At 38.1% G+C, this 19,870-nt stretch overlaps 1 protein-coding gene across 4 annotated transcripts in view; it reads right to left on the bottom strand.

Annotated features, from left to right (window-relative positions):
* The window catches only part of RNGTT (RNA guanylyltransferase and 5'-phosphatase), a 193,437-nt gene that overhangs the window by 53,027 nt on the left and 120,540 nt on the right, over nucleotides 1-19,870 (bottom strand). For all 4 annotated transcript variants that reach the window (XM_055713704.1, XM_055713707.1, XM_055713706.1 and 1 more), the window contains one exon: nucleotides 8,918-9,018. In XM_055713704.1, coding sequence (XP_055569679.1) covers nucleotides 8,918-9,018 — 101 coding nt within the window. The remainder of the gene's footprint in view (nucleotides 1-8,917; nucleotides 9,019-19,870) is intronic.

Below are 19,870 nucleotides of genomic sequence, written 5' to 3'. Positions count from 1 at the left end.
TATGACAAAAGGAGGATAGGGTTCCCACATGTAAACATGAGGAGGAAAAGAGGAGTCTTGTTTTGATTTGTAACAGCCAAGGGAATTCTTTTACATTTTTGTTTGTGTTTTTAATTTTACAACATAAAGCAACAGCTGTCACCTGTGTGTGTACACACACATACATATGCATTTAGGAATATACATTTATAAATAAAAAAATCTGATTCATTTCATGTGAAGCTTAAGCAGTTTACATCCTTTGAAAACTGGGTTTCAAAGTTAAAATAAGCACTTATTTCTCACATATACAATAACGCTGAAAATTAAGTAGATCCTGTGTTTAAAAGTCTTGAAGTTGATTTCAGAACAGAATTCAGTACAAAACCTTGTTTGTACTTCACACTCAGTGTCATCAAGACTGCTTTGTAAAAAGCAAGCAAGCAAAAAGTGTATGAAAACAAGGAATTTTGGCCTTTTTAAGATCCTCTAGTAGGATAACACGCTTACGCCTGCTGTCAGATGGAATCAAATCTCTACCGTAAACTATTAATGGCTTTTTACAAAGCACTAGGTGTTCCGGGTCGGAGTGCAGCATGCACACAAGCTCCATACCCAGTAGTTACTAATCTTTTCCCTATCACTTGGGTAAGTAACAACGTAGATTCTGTGTCACCATTGACTCATCAGGCCTTGGCTCTTCAAACTGGTCCCCCACAGACAGATACATGCACCTATAGCCTTACTGATTTCAGTGTGTTTCTACAATAAGGTAAGCACCTTTTCCCAGGTGAAAACTACAAGCTGGCCATTAGCCAAAAAGATGACAAGTGCGAATCACCAAGCCTACGGCAGAACCTAAACCATTAAAGTAACAGATTTATTTCCTCAGAATGCCCCTTAAAATGCTAATTTTTTTTAAAAAAATCATCATACATTTTTTATTTTTTTAAATCAGTCATCACAACTGGAATCTCTACAAAATCAGAGATAGTAGATAATTATACAAAAAAATAATTAGGTAGGTTTCTTTTCTAATGTCTCTGAGGTTTTAAGACAAGTGCCTGTACCGAGAGTTTCTCTTCACTATCACACAGGGAAGATGAAACTGCTGATGATCTCCCAGTGTTTTAGAAGCCCACAGTTGCATATATACCATATTGATAGCACTGTCATGGCTGAAGTGCAAACAACTCACATCAGGGTCATTTATTTTATTGACATGTTTTGCTGAATCCAAAATACTTGTGAATTCAGGAAGACACCGAAAACTGGGCTTCTGACTCCTAAACCACTTTCAAAACATTCTGATGGTATCACAGCAAACTGAATGGCACCCTTGGAGTTATGACCGTCATGAGTTATTCTTATCTTTAATATATTCACTCTTTAGTACTTGTACCTGTTCTTTTATGATTTGTGAGTTTGGTATTATCAGAAAATTAAATAATAAAATGTTCAGAGTAAGACTGGTGAAGAGTACAAAACATGCACAGTATCTTTGGCTGTCCAGCCTGTTTGTTCTTCTCTACCACGGTGATAATTTTTTCCCCTCTTAGTTTGCTTTGTTATTCTTTGAAATACAGCACAGCATGCAAGGAAGTCATCTGAGCTGAGGGTTTTTACCTAAATACAAGTTTCTTTAAATCCAAACACCATGAAAAATAGTTAAGCCTTCAGATCTGTAATAATTCTATACTAATGCTCTTTTCCAGACATGGTTTTAAATCTACCGATCTGTAAACTCACAAAAATACACAATAAAATCTCACTGAGCAACAAACTAAAAAAAACCCCAAACAACTGACTATTGATTCATACTGCAGGCAATTAATGGAGGAAAAAATATTCTGAGTTAAAGTATTATTTATGGCATACTCACAAAATCTGGAAAAAATACTTCTTGTTCAAAGGAGACCAAATACTTACTACACACAAAAATGCATTTCAAAGAAGCTCATACCAATTTCTAAAATCCATCGAAAGCACTTCGAACAGGATGTTCAAGAATATTCTCTAGTAACTCCTATAATTTAAAAAATTAACTTATACTGGTGTAAAAGCATGCTCACAAGCGAGTTCCAGTAAGTCTGAGAGCAGCATACATATTCTTCAAGCTACAGCAAAATGAAGATAGAAACTTTCTGTATTTAGATTAAGCAATTTTCATATTATGTATCTGGCAAACCTTTACAGCATATAAAAAAGAACAATGTCAAATTCCTCTCTGTAAAAAATGCATGTTATTTTACTTGGCAACTCAAAAATTGTCTCCAAAAGAACAATCCCACAATTTCTAAATTAAATATAGGTACAGCGAGTATTCTGAAAAAGTATCTATCTACATTAAAGAAAGCATGAAGAATTAAAAACAAAAATGCTTTAAAATATTTAGGAGCTAAATGTCTACCAGTTCCATATCATTTGCAAAATATTTAACATCTGATCTGCAGATAATCTCAAAATAACTCTGACTGGAAAGGACCTTTGCATGTCATCTGCCTCATGCTCAAGACAGGGTCAGCTTCCAAGCTATATCGGGGTTGCTCACAGCCACACCCAGTTCATTCTGAATACCTCCAAAGATGGAGACCCTACAGCTTGTGTCCTCTGCTTTTCATTCTCTCAGCGTGCGTCTCTGAGCAGCCTGGCTCCGTCTTCTCTATCACCTGCCGTTAGGGAGTAGTAAACAGCCATAAAGTATTATGCAGCCTTCTCTTTTTTGAACAGAGTGAACCCAGTTCTCTCAGCCCCTCTTTGTATGTCATGTTCTCCAATCCCCCGCTGCCTTGGGTGGCCCTCCACTGTACTTGCTTCAGTACCTCAACATCTTTTTCATACTGGGGAGCCCAAAGCTAGACAGTACTCCACATACAGTCTCGCAAATGCTGAATAGAGACAAGGAACCATCTGCTCTACCTGCAGCCCAGTTATCGGTTGGCCATCTTTGCCACAAGGGCTAACTGTTGCCCCAGTTTCAAAGCTCTGCCCCCTCCAGTACCCTGAGGTCCAGTTTGCATCAATAGTCCCTAACCTGAACTTCCTCACCTGGTGGCACTAATTAATTTCCCTGCACGCTGCCATGAAGTACAGGGACTCAGAGGTCCAAGAGCAGACCTTGCCAGTCAAGACCAAAGCAAAGGCAGCAGTGTGTACCCTCAGCCCTTCTTGTACCTTCTGTCACTACATCTAGTGCTGCATCAGCAGCGCACCACTTGCCTTGGTCTTCCTTTCATTACCAGGGTACCTATAGAAGTCCTTGACTCACTTTCAACTCCGGCTAAGTTTTGGCTTTCTGAATTCCTTCCCTCCACACCCAAACTCTGTTCTCATGCTCTCCACAGAGCCCTGTCACGGTTTACATATTCCTTACACTTCCCTGTCTGCACGAGTCGACCCAGGAATTCCCCATTCAAGCATGCCGGCTGTCAGCCACACCTGCCTGTCTTCCTTCATGTCCTCGTATGTTCTCAGGAGGCTATCCTGGAATATCAACCAGCTCTCCTGGGCCTCTTTGCACTTTCGGGAACCTGCCATGGGATACTACCTACCCGTTCCTTGAAAAAGCCAAAGCCAGCCATCTTGAAACCCAAGATCATTCCTTCACTGCCCGCTTCTCCCACCCCTCTCCCAGATTCTACCACCTTATAGTTGTTTAGCCGGGGAAGGCATCAGCCCTCAACTTCCATACTCAAAAGCAGGAAGAAAGCTAAGCTACACGGGCAAATAGGAATAATGTATCCATCCAAATGTAAAACAGGATAGAGAAATGCATGAGAGAGAAGAAAAATTTAGAGGCATCTGGTATTTGGGAGCTTTTCTTAATCTCAGAGATAGAAATGGATCTTTGACAGACTGGATAATCATGATGATGGCTGACATGACCAATGGGAAAGACTACTTTAAGATGGCAGCTAGTTTAAGAAAAAGGAACAGGGTGTATAAAACATACAAGGCTACATTCCATTTGGCAAGCATATAGATAATTTTACGATGATATGAGGCAAAGCTTTTAAAAATCCGGAGAAATGAGTAGCTAAAGTCGAATAATTATCTGACAGATGGAGATTGCCCAAGGCTGCCACTTGAACGTATAAAAAGATGAGACTGAGCTCATTTCTGAAATCCAACATTAGAAATTCCAAAAGCATCCTGAGTATTAGTTGTGGAAGGTACAACATTATGTTCAGTGTACCAGAGTATAAATAGAGGTTAGATTCAAAGCCTCACTTTGAAAATAGTTTTTAAAAACTAAAACGTTACAAGATTTTAAATATCCTCATAGCAGCAATACAGCATAAATACTTCCTACATAAAATGTCTACTGGCTTCCATCACAATGCCAATGGTGGCAGTTGCGCATGCATATATCTACCATAGCAGCAGTTGTGTCTCCCCTTTCTGTGTCACCGCACCATTCTTTCCACACATAGCATATTATCTTGATCAGTGTGCACAACCCTGCCCCTACATTTCTTCAGAACTAGAAGTAAGACCTACTCTTGTAACAGCTGAATGCCTGTAGGTACTAGCTAAACAAATTACTCCTTTACTTGCATTTGCAACTCTCACAATTCTATAAAAAGTAAGCAACTTCGAAGCACACGCTTCCTCTAACAACAGTCTAGCCACAAATGCAGTTAATATATTCAAACCTGCACTCTTCCTGCTGACATCCCGGCACTGTGCATCTCTGCATCTATTTGCAATGTCTTGTCCTTATTTGTTCCATAATTGCTGTGTGACATCATCTGCATTCAGCCTCATAACTCCACTGTACCCAACAGCAATGCAGCCCCAATCTTGACTCTGATCTTTGCAGGCTACAGGAATGTAGGATTTTATTATTATTTTTTTTTATCGCCAGGGTACTATTTGTAAAGCTCTCTTTCTGTGATGGATGGCACACATACGAACAAGTTTGTGCTCTTTGATAATGGATGTTCTCCAAACAGGTGAAGAGGCAAAGAGCTCACAGCCCAAACTGACAATTTATGAATCACATAAAAGGGGGAATGGAAAGAGAGGAGGGAGCAACAAAACATGGGCCAAACAAACTATCATGTCAGTTCTGCAGATCTTAGCTGATTCAATTAACTTCTGTGATTTTTTCAGCTAGTTACCAATTATTTTTTTCAAAGCAGAAGGGCAAGGAAGACTAGCTTATGAAAAGGATGTCACCCTGTGACAGACACATAGCTATATGAGAGCAAATCAAGAACATCACAGCTATTTTGAACCAGCTGCAGCTTCCCACCCACCCCCAAAGCTCCTTCTAATTTATAGAACAAAAAGGACAACATCACATCTAACAAAAGGAAAAGGTTCACGTGTCTGTATTCACGGTATCTGTATTTCGTTGTTGATTTGTAATTACCAATGCACCCAAGATTTTAAGCCCCTGCTGTCAAGATCTGAAGACCCTACTATCCTCAAATGTACTGCACTTTATCACTTGACAATGCCCAAGCTACACAGAACTTTGCCTACACACTGTTTGTTTTTTTCTCCCCAGGTGTTCTACTTAAACATGGATATAATAATAATAAAAAAAGTAGACTTGCAACTAACAGAGAGTTCATATCTACTTCAGATTACTTTTTTTGAAAGAAACAAGCCTTTATTACTATTTCTGTCTTAGAAAATGAGTAAAATTATTCTTTCCAATACTTCAAGGTTCTACATAAAATTTGTATTATTCGGTGATTTGAAATAGTATCAGATTCACCCAGTAAAATATTCATTCAAAGCCAATAAAACCAAAACCTTGCTTGTAATTTGATTTTAGAATGTCTGATTCATATAAAATTAAGGTACTCGCACAGGCTAATTTAAAAAATGCAAAAGGAAGCATGGACATTTAAGAAATTCTGGTTTGGGAAGCTACCACAGATCTGGCACTATGTAGACATTTTCTGCTGATACTTGTGACATTTAAGTAAGGCACAGAGTTAGTTTGAGGTTTTTATTTTTTTAAGAAATATTCTTAGAGTCAGACATTTTGGGAAAAAGCATCTCTACTGTTTAAAAACAGTCTTCTCTGTACTGTAACTGAGATACTGCACACCGCAATTAAACACCCTCTACAGTCTCTTCTGATAAGGTCATTTAACTTGTAGGTCATTTGGAAATGCAGTTGATGTGCTTAAGTCCCTGTTACTTTATTTTCTATGAGTATCATTACAATTTAGGAAAAATACAAGGTACTATTATAAGATCAAAGGGCTTCACTTCACATTGCTGATGTGAGACCATTATCTTACTAAACCTGAAATGACAGAGAAGTGCTGGGAAGTGCGTCTACCTTTTTAAAGCACATCTAATGTGAGGGCTTTTCAGTTCAACTGCTGTGTATCACTAGAGAGAAATGACGAAGTGCTCTCTTGTTTAGCTGACTTAATATGTTGTTGCTTTGGGGTTTTGTTTGTTTTTATTTTTTTTAAATAGAATTAACTATATTGATGTCATGAGAAGAGACTGAGAGAGAGCATAAACTGGAATTCTTGCAAACAACATAAAAAGAGTTAACCTAAGCATCATCCTGATGCTTGGACAGGCTGGACTATGACAATACACAGGGGACAATTACCATGGCTCAGCTGATAACCTGTAACTCACTAAGGTGCAACAATGCAATTTCTTTCGAATATGTGCACTGAACAGGAGTGCCAGGACTAGGTCACTGAGGTTACAGAAACCCTGCCTTTCTTTGGGATGCAATAGTTCCTTTTTTTTTTTATGTTTATTCTTTGTTACACAGCCTTCGTCTTTATAGGGAAGCTCATTCTAAAAGTAGTTCATTGATTATAATCCAAATCCTTCTTTTTAATTCAATGGTAAAACTCCTTCCAATATCAATACTGAAATAACTGAACCCTAGATAAAAACAATTAGTCATTCATCCACAACCAAACTACATCTGGGGTGAAACACAGCTATTTTGCAGTTAACATTACTACTGCAGACTGATTCATGGATGGAAATGCACAACTGAAAACACAGGGGAATTTTAGGTAAATGGAAAATAATCATACTGACTAAAATCTGACAAACTCCCTAGAGGTAACTCCTTTATTCATATGAAAAATGCACAAGATTGTTTACAATTGTTCAGGTTCTCAATTACATTTGCTATCCAAAAGACAGGCCCAACAGCTGACAGTGCTCTAATCTTATGCTACTGAATAAATAATGCCCCTATATGCTTTTTTTTTACTGTTTAAGTGAACAGGGAACTATAAATACAAGGGCTGCATGGTTGGAGTTTTGCAATACACGTTCATCCTGTATCACTACTAGCTAGGCTGTAAACTGTGAAAAGATCACACACACTTGTAACATAGGTTTAGATATGTCTACAATTCAAGACGTAAAGATAAGCCTGTAAATCAGAACAGAGGACTTGGAAACCACAGACAATCCTTGTTCTCGTTGTTTCAAGCTGTCATTTGAGATCAATACTTTGACTTTGGGTCCTCATTTGTCAGTAGGAGATCAATACAAAGGCATACCTTCTATTTCCGTAAATAATATTGCTTAACCGTACCAAAACAACACACAAATTCTGTAACAGTACTTAATTCACATCTGTATTACTCAGCTGTCAAATGCATGCCAGATGTCTTTTTGATTACTTAAGAAGAAAAAATTCTACCTAAAAGACTGAAAGCAGTATCAATGCTTACTTTTAGTCTCAGCTGGGGTGGGGGGAGGCAGGAAGCCTACTGTTGTTATGTTAGCATTGCCAGTAGCAAGACTTTCAGTTCATCAAAACAGAAATGGTTGATATGTGATATAACTAAAAATTATTTATGGTAGTGCTCAGAACTCAGGAACTGCCTTTTTACAGTCTAAAATTAAAGATGCTTGTTTTATAAATCTAGTCAACAACTTCAAAATCAGTATTATTCTGATGCTTCCTCAAATGACTTCAGATTTTACCAAGCGATAAATTGGATACTGAAATTAACAACTGAAGCAGTTAAATCTGGAGTATTTCATTCATTCATTGTGTTTAACTGGGCAGAAGCTACTGTTTCATAGGTCATTACTTAACATAAATACCTCTCTCCCAACAATGGCAAATTATTTTTTCCCACCCAGTACTTCATTAACTTTTCTTTTGTTGGATGAATGCACTTATGTTACCAATAGCTGTCAACTGTCACGCAAGATGAAGTAAAACTTATCTGGAAGAACTGTACTTTATTTATCAAATGTCAGATTTCTAGGATTATTTTTTTCTTATGCATGTGACAGGAACATAAGCATTAACATATTTAGGTATTACACTATTTACAGATTAATTTGGTTAATTATTTCCACAATATGAGTAACTGAACATGGAAACTGCCCCTATTTAATATGCACAGTGACTTAACTAGGCAAACAGTACGTAGAACTGATGCAATGTAAAGATTTACATATCTTCTGCCATTAGAACTCACTGGTTTTGATTAAGACTTTAATGGTTTTAAAGACAATACCAAAGAATACCTATTGAGTAAAAATGTCAAGTTTTCTATTTCTCTAAGAAAACAAGAGCAGTTTGTCATTTGCAGAATTCTAAAATGGAAGAAAGCATAGGTTGTTGATATTATTTTGCAGAAAACCAATGGAAAATAGTCATTTTATATAAAAACTTAAGCTAGTACAGCTTGCCCACCTTCTGAAAACACAAGGGGTAGTGCCAAATCCAAACAGAGCTTTTTAAAGAGATTTTATGAAACTTAAGAATGAGTGAATTTATGTTATAAACATCTGTCATTGTTTTCAGTACAACACAGATTACAACAGTAGCTTATAGTTTCAGTAAACAAATTCTACAGAATATAGAAAGGCTTAGCCCCAGGAAGTGCCCAGAAATATCAGGAGAGATTCACTGCTAAGGGACATTCACATGAGTGCTATACATTTTAAAAGGGAAGAGGTTACATACCCTTCTCCACCAATTCTTGTTATCTTTAGACGAAAATCAACAGAGTTCAGGCTGGGTGGCTTCCATTTTAAAATATCATCACATCGACCAGGCTTGTATTTCTGTAGCAAATTGAAAAGCAGTTTAATTATGCTTATTGGTTTTCACTGGTTTTAAAAGTAACAATTCAGCATTTCAGACTATATTAGCTGTCTCTAATGAATTACAATACTTATTGACTGAAACAATGAATTCCATTACCACAGATGTAGTTGTGCTTCACTACTTTATTTGCCTGGTCCCTTTTAAAACTGCTTAGCATTGTAGACAAGCCATTGCATATAATAAAAAGCTGAGAAGGGACATAAAAATTAACATACTTCATTATCTCTCTCTGGCTAATGGAAAATTTCATGAAAAAAATAAGAGAGCACAGAAACAAATGAAAATACTGACAGGACATACAGAAAAGATACATTTCTGAATCATTTTATGAATGATATTTTTATTATTCATGCTGTTGGCTGACACAACATGAAAAAGCCAGCAATCACCATATTGCCAACTATCAGAAAGGCCCATCAGAAGCATGTTCTTTCATACCAAAGTAATTTAAGTTATGTAAAGATTAAAGAACATCATGACATACAGGAATATAAATAAGGGAACACTGTTGCTTAAGAGAAAGGGTATATACTTGAACCAAAAGTTGCAAAGAGCAATTTTCTCTTAAATTAGAGCTTTGGTTTCTGATGGTCTCTTCTATCATCTGCTTCAATTTACTAACCTACCATCTTGTTCATCCTCAGCTAATAGTGACAGCCAACCTGCTAACCCTCTCCTTACTACAATACCTTTCTTGGCAACGGAGAAAATCAGTATTAATATGAATAAGGCAAAAGTAAAAGTATAACATGTAGATGAGAATTTCTGGTTGATAGGTATTTATTAATCCACAATGAGAAAATTCATGCAATTTTACCTAAAAAACCCACAGGAATGTCCAGCGTCTTTTGGTAACACAGTGGTTGCGAGCATCACATTGCACCCATGCCATGCTAAATATTTGCAAGACAGAAGATCTACTAATGCTAAACCTAAAAGTTCTAGATCTGAAGTGACAAAAGCAGATGAAGAAATTTCTGTTTTCTGATCTAAGAATGGAAAGTTATTCTTCCCAAAAAAATGCAGTATATCTTTGGCTTATCATTTCTTGATGAAAAGATCGTGTCTGACTTTTGCTAGACAGTAAGTAAAGGCAAGCTTTACATAATTCAAAACCCAAAGTAGTTCCAAACATTTTTAGCCATAATTCTGCTACGCATGAGAAAAATAATCAACTAAAAGTTTCTTCTGGAATTTGAACATGGCTAGCTAGAGAATATTATCTCTTATTTTTTGATCATAGCTTTTAGATTGTTTGAAAGCGACAGCTTCAGGTGTTCAGTTCTGGCGGTCCCAGACATCAGCATCAATCACCTGCCCAAATCACTATTCTAATCATGCACAACTCTGCACTGAATTTCTCTACAGTCTTCTCCTCCTCAACATATGAATAAAATTTAAATGATTTATCCTTGTCCTTAGAACAACATACAGGAGCTGCTTCTGACACATCTTACTATGCCTGGTCCCCTTCCACATCTTTTATTTTATTCCTTCCCAGACATCTTCTAGTTGGAAATTGTCCCTTGGAAAGCAACTTTCTTAAAAGGTACCTCGTATCTGGATCTCCTGCCAAACCAAATCAACACCCTCATTTCACTCCAATCAGAAAACTAGTAATGTACTGTGTGACAGTAAAGCTATGAGACTATGTTTCTTTCTTTTCTTTCCATCCTGTTTCCCCTTCATATCATTTCCATGCTGTAACGTCAGCAGGTATTTGAAGAAAGCTAGTTGCCTGTACACCTTTACAAAATGGGATTTAGGAAGGTATTGTTTAGGCAATTTACAAAAAACAGAAAATCTTTCAGCATTGAAGAAATACTCCTTTAGTTGCCACAATCCTGCTATTCCCTCCCTGATTTCTCTGGCTCTTTTCCATTCACCAGAAATATCTTAACTTTCCAATTATGTCCTCTTTAAATTCTTATAGTAATGAAGTTTATCTTGCTTCTTAGTTCTTTCCTTTACTAAAAATCTGCTATTGTGCTGTATGTTTTTAAAAACATTTAAGGACTCATGCCATACATACTATCTGATATTAAATTGATAAAGCAGAATATACGAACTATGATGTTCAGTAAAGCATTTAGGCTTTTCAGATCATCACTTTCTATAACTTTTTTTATACACAGATAATGTATTTATATATATTTTGAAGTATTTACATTCAATTTTACAGAAAGTACTTACTATTTTAGTATATATTCAATTGGTTGCATGCATTGAAAGTGAGAATTACAGTAAAAGTAGATGGCACTGGAATTTCTTTTTCAGTTAACTTTTCCTGCCATTTTCTTGTACTTATATCTGAGATAGGAAGAATATGGAATTACATTCTATGTAAATTTTATTACTAAAATATGTCCCAGGAGTAACAGGACAAAATACAGTGTTTTCAAAGACATCATTTGTCACTCTCTCTCATCTGCAGTTTCTAATTTGGCCAGAGACCATTACTACTACTAGGTATTTACTACTTAGATCAAAGGAGAACTATGGGGAACACTTTGATTTGCGATAAATTCTGCACAGACAGTGCAAATTTAAATTATGAAACAACCGCTACAGCAAGTATGAAGGAACACAGGGCAGAGCTGAGTAGCTGAAGTTGTTGGAACAGGTACTGATTTTGCTGTATAGAACAGAAGATTCATCTTAATGGTTAGTCTTGGGTCTTTTAGCATGGCTGAGGTCTTCAAACATTCCGTAACAGTGACATCTGTCAATCATACATAAATAAAACAATCATACATACATAAAAAAGAGGCATATTTTCCTCTGTGTGTCATGGCTTCTAATTTATTGACTTGTGATAATCTTCTGAGCAGGATTACTGGAGTGTTTACAATGATAGACGACTTAATATATACTCAAGTAATCAATGCCTTTTTAAGCACTAGGTCATGTGTTTGTGACCTTATGAGCTATTAAGACTAGACCCAGTCTAACTGACTTTAGAAAGCAATCTCAGCTGGTTTAATATAAGGCTCCAAGCCATCCTTCTACATATCATTCCTTTACAGAGAACATAAAACAAGGCTAACAGTCTTCAAGACAGAGGAGATTTTCTCTTTTGTACAGAAATACTAGTCTCAATCAAAAAACATCCTGTAATTTGGGTCCAAAAGGTAAATTCAGATTGCTCCTGCATTCACAAGTACTAAATATTTCCTTCCAGCCGTAAACAGGAGCCTTAAATAGGATTGAAACACATCTGGAAAACTAAAGATCAAGGTTTCTTCTGAGCAAGGTGAGAAAATTCAAAGGCCTTTAAGCAAGGACCACAGGCTTCTTTCAGGATCACAGACTCTTTCTTATTTCTATTTACTTCTGCCTGGAACATAAACCCTTAAAATGCTAGACGTTCCTTTAGGAAATGAATTCTTATCTCTCTCAGTCATGGCACTGAAATCCTGAGGAAAATCTATAGAGGAACCTAAGAAAGTCCTTACTAGAGCTCTAGCATCCTAATTCTAACTAAACAGCCAACAGCATGTGCTCAGGAAAGGTGAAAAACAGGGCAATCATATATGATATTTAGAGACTATCCATTTTCAAGCTCAGAAACTTCCTGACATGGATGTGATTCAAATGTGATTCCTACGTATTTAGTTATTTTCAGTTTCCCCTGCGTGAGCTCATCTAGCTCCCCAGTAAGACCATGTAAACTTCTACCAGCTGCTTAAGCCTGCAGCATAATGTTTCATGTACAACCTGACTACACTGCAAGAAAAAACATCTTTTATTCTGAACCAGCTATTGTTGGTTTCAAAGACTTGCACTCCCTAGACTCTTACTAAAAGAGATGCTGAACAATCAAACCCCACTGCTTCTATGCTACTTATAATTTCATGTGCTTCTATACGCATGGAAACACGTATAGAGGTTATCATTTTACATGTGCAGTTACAAAAGTTTTTTCTCCATGTACATTACTCTGCAGTTACCTACACAGAAGTTTATGTGCTGTTTTGTTGCTCAGCCACCCAGTCTTGTAAGGGCTTACTGTAATTCTCCACATTTAGCACCAACACTTGCTGATCCAGCAAGAAAATCTCACTTTATGGTTCACTCAGCTTTCCAACTTGCTTACGCGCAGTACGGGTGACTCCTCTCCCTGGTGAGGCCTAAACTGTACCCCACGCCTTGACACCCACTTTTAACCTATTACTTATCTGTGCAAGAACCTTTTCTTCTAAGTCTCACATCTCCTCTAGTTTCTTCAAGAGTTTTTTGTTAGAAACTTTTGCACAGGCTTTCTGGAAGTGTTAGCAGAGAATACCATACTATCCTTACTCAGATGATTTTTGATCCCGTTGTTGGAGAGGCATAACCTTCCTTTCAAAAAGGCATATGATTTATCCCAACTGTATCATGTTTATCCAGGTATCAACTGTAGTATCCCTTGTTATTGTTTCTACTCCTTTGTCCAGTACAGACATCAAGCTTACAGGTCTTACTTCTTTCCTGATCTTCCATGACACCTGCTCCCACTCTCAGTTTTTTTAAATGGTGTTGTATTTTCTACCCTCATAAGGTTAGGCATCAATGTGTATTTTCCACATAGGTCTACTATATGATTTTTTCAAACTCTGTTTTTCAAGACTGAGAAGTTACACTGTCCTAAAAGTCACTACGAAACCAACTTCACAACAGACAGGAAAAAATATTACAAGATCAGTAATGAAGAACAAATTTTTTGACAGGATGGATCTGCATACCTGTAATTGTACTGCTGGATCCAGTTTTTGATTCAAGTTGAATTATAAAATTAATTGGCTGGCTTGCTTGAAGAAGAGTAGGGAAGTATTTATTCTTTAAGATGGACTTACCTATCTTTACCTCTAGAACCAACAGTGTGAAACACACCTCAGCTAAAATTTTGTCCTATTAATAGAAAAACTGAGGAAAAATTATCTGCACCACACTTCAAGTTAGCCAAAGAGATCTTAACCTAGAAAGCAATGGCAATAAACAAACACTTTTGGCTATTACACTTAGTTTTGACCATTTTCAAACAGCACCCTTCTCACTTCACAGCACTTTGTAAACACTGAACACCTGATAAAGGTAACAGGTAGTTTACAGGTATCTCTCCAAAACAGTTACAATGGCTTAGATAAGCAATCAGACCTCTAAACTCACATTAAGAGCAATTATACAGCCCTCTCAGACTTCTGTTACCATGTTACCAAAACCAGAAATTCACAGAAGTCTAGCTTAAAGCGAGAATTCAACCAAAGGCCACATTAATAATACCTGAGAAGGAGATTAGTTTTTGTAATGGGTGCGTCCATACACACGATACAGCAGTACCAAGTTCTTGAGCTTGAATGCTAAGTGCTAAATCAATTTCTTTAAACACGAGCTGGAGCCAAACAAGCATTCTGCTTGTTAAATATATGAAAACTTCACCTTACATGAATCACTGCATACTGCAGACCTGTTCTGCCTGAAGTTATTCTACATTCTAATTCTAAAACAAAATGTAAAGCAATCTGTCTGAGATCAAACTACTCCCTAGCATTTTAAATATAGCATTCATAGCAATGATAACTTCACCACCACCCCCTGACAACTATGCATGTACATGACTACTTCTAAAACATACCAGGTCCCATATCATCTCAAATACAAAGTTCATGCTTCAGTCTGAAACCTTTCAGCCTAGTCTAACCACAGAAGTAAGAGCTCTACACCAGAAATGTACAATGACAAATCAGAAACTATCTCAAATAGCTTTAAAGGACTGGACTAGCTGACCTCCTGAAGTCCCTTCCAGCCTAAATTATTCTACAAACTGTAATCTCTCTTTGAACACTTGTTCTTCTAGTAGCCATATTGACAGCATTTTAGTTTGCAAAAGTAATGCACTTTCAGAGCAAATCCCCTGGCTGTTCCTACTTAGTGTATGTCAGTTGAGATAGCTGGGCAGCTCTGGTGCACACAAATTGGATTCCATGTACACAAAACAAAATTTGATGTTTCCCTTCAGGGACACAGCTAATGCACTTCAACCCGCAATACTGACACTAGAGTCCAAGGCAAAGGCTGTACCACCGCAAGGCTTCCCAGCACCTACCTAGCACAGATGAACCTGAGCTGTGAAGATATTCTGCAACATCCTGAAATGCTACTTTAAAGAAATAATGCCGTCGGTGCTTTCAGGTTGGCTATGAAACCCCAGCCCTCAAATTTTTACAACCCAGCTACTCAGTACCTACCTAACTTTTCTTCTATCTTTGTACTATTACTAGTAGTAGTAGTAGTAGCAGTAGTAGTATTATAAATGCCCTACCTTCTGTGGACAGTCTCTCCTGGCAGAATCCCAGCTCTTTCTTTTCAGCATTCCTCTTTTTCACAGCCTCCCATTCCACCCAGGGCTTCACCCAACAGCAGCGTCAACCACCTCAGACACCTAAATATTGAGCTTGGCCCGTTAGTACTTGTCAGCCAGTGCTAGTGGACCAAGAGCTTCTCCAGCAGCAGCATAACTGGTAGAATCAAGAGGTTACTAACCTGAAGAGTGCTGTAGTGTACAAGAGCACTATCAGTCAGCATCACCTGAGCTCAAGAGCCTGAAGGCCAGGGACAACAGATAGGTCAGAAGTAGCATGGCAAATGTACCCCTGTTAAGGAGATCCCAAACTTCAGGCAAGAGCACATGAGTTAACCTAGAACTCAGAGGTGCACATCCAAAACCCTGGGATGCACAATAATCACACAAGACAGCAGAAAGCACATCTTCTGGCACCCGCCCGTAGGCTGCTGAATCTCAGCGGTTCCTAAATTCGTATTCGATTCCACAGGCTTAAGTGGGTCCACAGGCAGGGTTTTTTGCTAGACTCTGATGGGCCATTTTAGCACTGCAGGGCAAACTGATGGGTTGCTGGTCATGTTGAACCCCAGTCCCCTGCCCTGTCCCAAAAGTACTGAGTCTAGTAGCCCCCTTCCTCCACAGCTGCCCGTAGAGGGGGCAACTCTTTTTTCCTCTCCCTGCAGGTCAAGAGAAAGGCAGGGCCTCAGAGAACAAAGCTCTGTTATCTGAACTTTTACTGGCAGGTTTCTTGATAGTTGCAGATATTCCTCCTAGGCAGGTTTTCGTTTTGCCTAAAGCCATGCATCTTCTCAGCATTTGCATTCAATGGGTGGTTCAGCAGAAAGCTGAAGGCCTGGAAAATGGGGATGTTAGCAGCCCATAATGAGGATGAATTTTCATTCCAAACAGCTGCTTTGACTGGGATAGACTTTGCTGCTTAGTATTTTGTAGGAGGAAGAGTACGGTTCGTTTCTGGGACTGCATTCTGGGCAGGCAGTCTGGGCTGTGGGGTGTTGTTGACTCACCATGAAGACACCCACCTGGAAGACTGAGTAACTTCAGCTGCAAGTCTAGATATAACAAATGGTTCATTACTGAAAAGGAAGAGGACGACCAAAAGAGAAGTCCATGCCTCATTAAAAGGAGGAAGAGATGATTTCCTTGACAAGGGTGCCTTACTATCTTACAAAGCCTACTCACCCTGCTCCATCTACCTCCCTGACCCTTACCAAATACCATCCTCCTGAAATACAGCAGAACCCAACGTAGGCCACCTTGCATTTCCCTTCCTCCACATCCTCCCTCAGCCCTTCCACCTCCAAATGACAGGAAGCCAGCAAAAATCCCAGCTTTCTTTTCTTCTGAACGGCACAGTGCTGCTCCTCGCCAGCTGTAGTTCCCCTCAGTAAACCGGTCAGACCTAGCCCTGCAAGATACCTAGAGGGCTGCTAAGCCGGCAGCTGCAGACACACACCAATTCAGAAAGAAGGTTGAAAAAAGGGCACAGAAGGGTCAGGGAAGATTTGTTTGAATAACCGTGCTTGCCCAAGAGACATGGCAGGTTGAATACCACTGGGGAGTAGGGGCAGATGGGGCAGGAGGTGGATGGCGTTAGCCAAGACAGCTACCGAGAACCTATTGGACTTCTTTTAAATCACCAAACATAGTTTGCCACATTGCAAACATCACTAGCATTTAACCACACTGAAAATGCAATTAGTTCAAATTAAGTATCTTCAAACATGAAAAATACCTATTAATACATAATGTTTTATATTTGCAAAAATTATTTATAATATTTATAAAAATAAATATATTTATATGTTAAATATATTTAATAAGAATAAGTATATTTTCTTCTTCAATAATTTTAAGTTTCAAATAAACTACCTTGCTATTTCATATTTTAACACCAAGAAGAAACTTCTGTCATTACATAAATGATATCCTAGTATTTAGACAGACGTACCTACCAGGATGAAGACACTAAGAGCATTTTAAAAACATTCTAGAATGCTTAAGGTTCACAAACAGAAAGAAATATTTGCTCTGTTGTAAAAGCCATCTATTTCCATTACCAGTATTCTCCTCTGTTTTAATTAAACTGTTTGCAAGCAACTTTGTCTTCAACATCAAGCCAAAGCTTTTCACTCGAAAGGAGAAAGTTATCAACTGCAAACCTATAATAACACATTGGCTCCTCTTTCCCACTCAAAACAACAGTTAAATATTTTTCTCTGAAGAGGTCTACTTAATTCTGAGGCCTCTTAATATCCATAGGGCAGCTGCTGCCCTACGCAATCTAATTGCATTCAGCTGTGCAAACATAAAGACAGAATGATTACCCAAAATGTGTTTTTATTTTCTTGCACTACAGACCCTGGATCATTTTAAAGAACCAAATGGATTTATTATAACCAATCATTTCAGGCTAGACCTCAGACACAGATGAGCTGAAGAAACTGAAGTTGCTAACACTGTTGACAGATTATGTGAACAAGTCACATCAATGGATCAAGAAACCACAAGATGAAAGGCTACTATTGACTCAATTGTATATTCATAGATTTTTAGGACTGGAAACCATTACTGCACTCAGTGAGTCAGCTCTGTTGCTCACAGGACAGAGAAACTTGGACAATAACATTTAGATCAAGCTCTTAATTCCTATCCAAACTACAGTAATGTTTATATCAAGTTTATAATTCCTATTCAGGTTACAGCGTACCATTATGCAAGATACCAAGTGATGAAGAAATCGCAACGTATCTAGGCAAGTTACCACGGCCATTTCTTACACATGTGCTCAAAAATGTATGCTTATTTCTACACCGAGTCTTGTTAATGCCTTAGTTTAGACCAAAGCTCAGCTCTCCATGTAATTTCCTTTTGTAAGATAAAATGACTAAGTCTGAGTCTCATTGATGGGTAATTTTCCAGTTGGCTAATGTACATATCTTCACGGTGTAATTTCACAAAAGCCTTTAGAAGACTAGGCAACAGAACTGAACCTACCACTCCAATATTCTTTTCACTGCTTATGTATACAGCAGTATACAAAAGAAAGTGTAGATGTACTTTGTATTCTTTTGCATTGCACTGAAAGCTGTTGACAAGGCTGAAGTAATTCTTTTCAGATTCATGCCTTTGGCTGGGACTTTATACACTTGCTCCTAGATATACAGCCCACAACTGGCTGTATTCAAGCAGCGTCATAAGACCAAATGATCCAAGTTAGCCTACATGACTGATCCTTTGGGAAAATAGGTAAATTTGCTGAAAAACCTAGAAATAGTAACATGACCATAAACACTACACACAAAAAAAAAATCCAAACCCTATCATTAAAAACTTTCACTGTAACATACTTCTTTATCTGTCACAAAAACAAAAAAGAAAAAATACCCAAACATAAGACACTAAAATCTACTTCAAGAAATAAGTTATCCCACCAGCAGTTAATCTGTGACTCTTAGCTTCTTAAAGTATCCTGCCTTTGTTGCTTTCAGCTTCTCTTCTCAGTTCCAGCTCCTTTGGTTCCTCAAAGCATCCATACAGACAATTTATATCCTCCCCATATTCCCCATAGACCATCACTGCAATACCCCCATTCTTCCCCATGTACTCTCTTTGCCTGGTAAAAAGCTAAGCAAAAGGGAACGTGGCACCAGAAGTGTCTTGGTCATTGATGGGTAAATGTGATTAATGATTGTTCTTGCTGTATATTGAGCATGACACTGAGAACTGGAAGAAAGAGATACTAGTTCGATCATGGGCCCAACAACACTCCCTAGCCGAGAAGCAGAAAGTCCAGCTTTTCCTACCGAAGTTTGAGGCAAACGTTATTTGGGAAGACTGCTTTACGAGTGGCAGATTCATCCCTAACTCACATCCTTGGAGGTGAAGACAAACTATGCTGTACACGATGGCATTTATGGCATTTAGTGGTGGTCACTCATGACTAGTGAATCAGCTTCAGAGATACGCATTGTATGCGCAGAGAATGAAGATGATCTAGGAGACAAAGGAGAATTAGGTCCAAGAGTAAAAGCCTCCAGGCTCTAACAACAGGGTGTGTGATTGCGAAGACTGATGCACAAAAGCGACTAAAAGGAAAAAAACACCAGGACAACACTATATACTAAGACCAAATATTATCAGACAGTAAGAGAATATATATGATTGTTTACTCTTGCATTAATCGATTGTATTTGGTTGTTATTTAAAATACATCAGAGCTGGCCAAACTGATTATCACACCGAAATCTTTATAGAGGTCAAGATTTGCCATGCCACATACCTCAGAGTCAGAAAGTGAACCCTTAGATGGGGTCCAAGCACATGAAGGGTCCTTGGGCATCCCACAGACACTGACCACACTAGTTTTCAACTGGCTCCACTCCTTAGGTAGCTAGAAATAACCATCACTGTCCCTATCATCCCATCCTGCCCTTGCCAAGCATCTCCTTCCTAGGACAACCATTGTA

The sequence above is a fragment of the Falco cherrug genome, chromosome 6 (assembly GCF_023634085.1).
Source record: "Falco cherrug isolate bFalChe1 chromosome 6, bFalChe1.pri, whole genome shotgun sequence".
Lineage (NCBI taxonomy): Eukaryota > Metazoa > Chordata > Aves > Falconiformes > Falconidae > Falco > Falco cherrug.
This window is presented reverse-complemented; position numbering and strand designations above follow the sequence as displayed.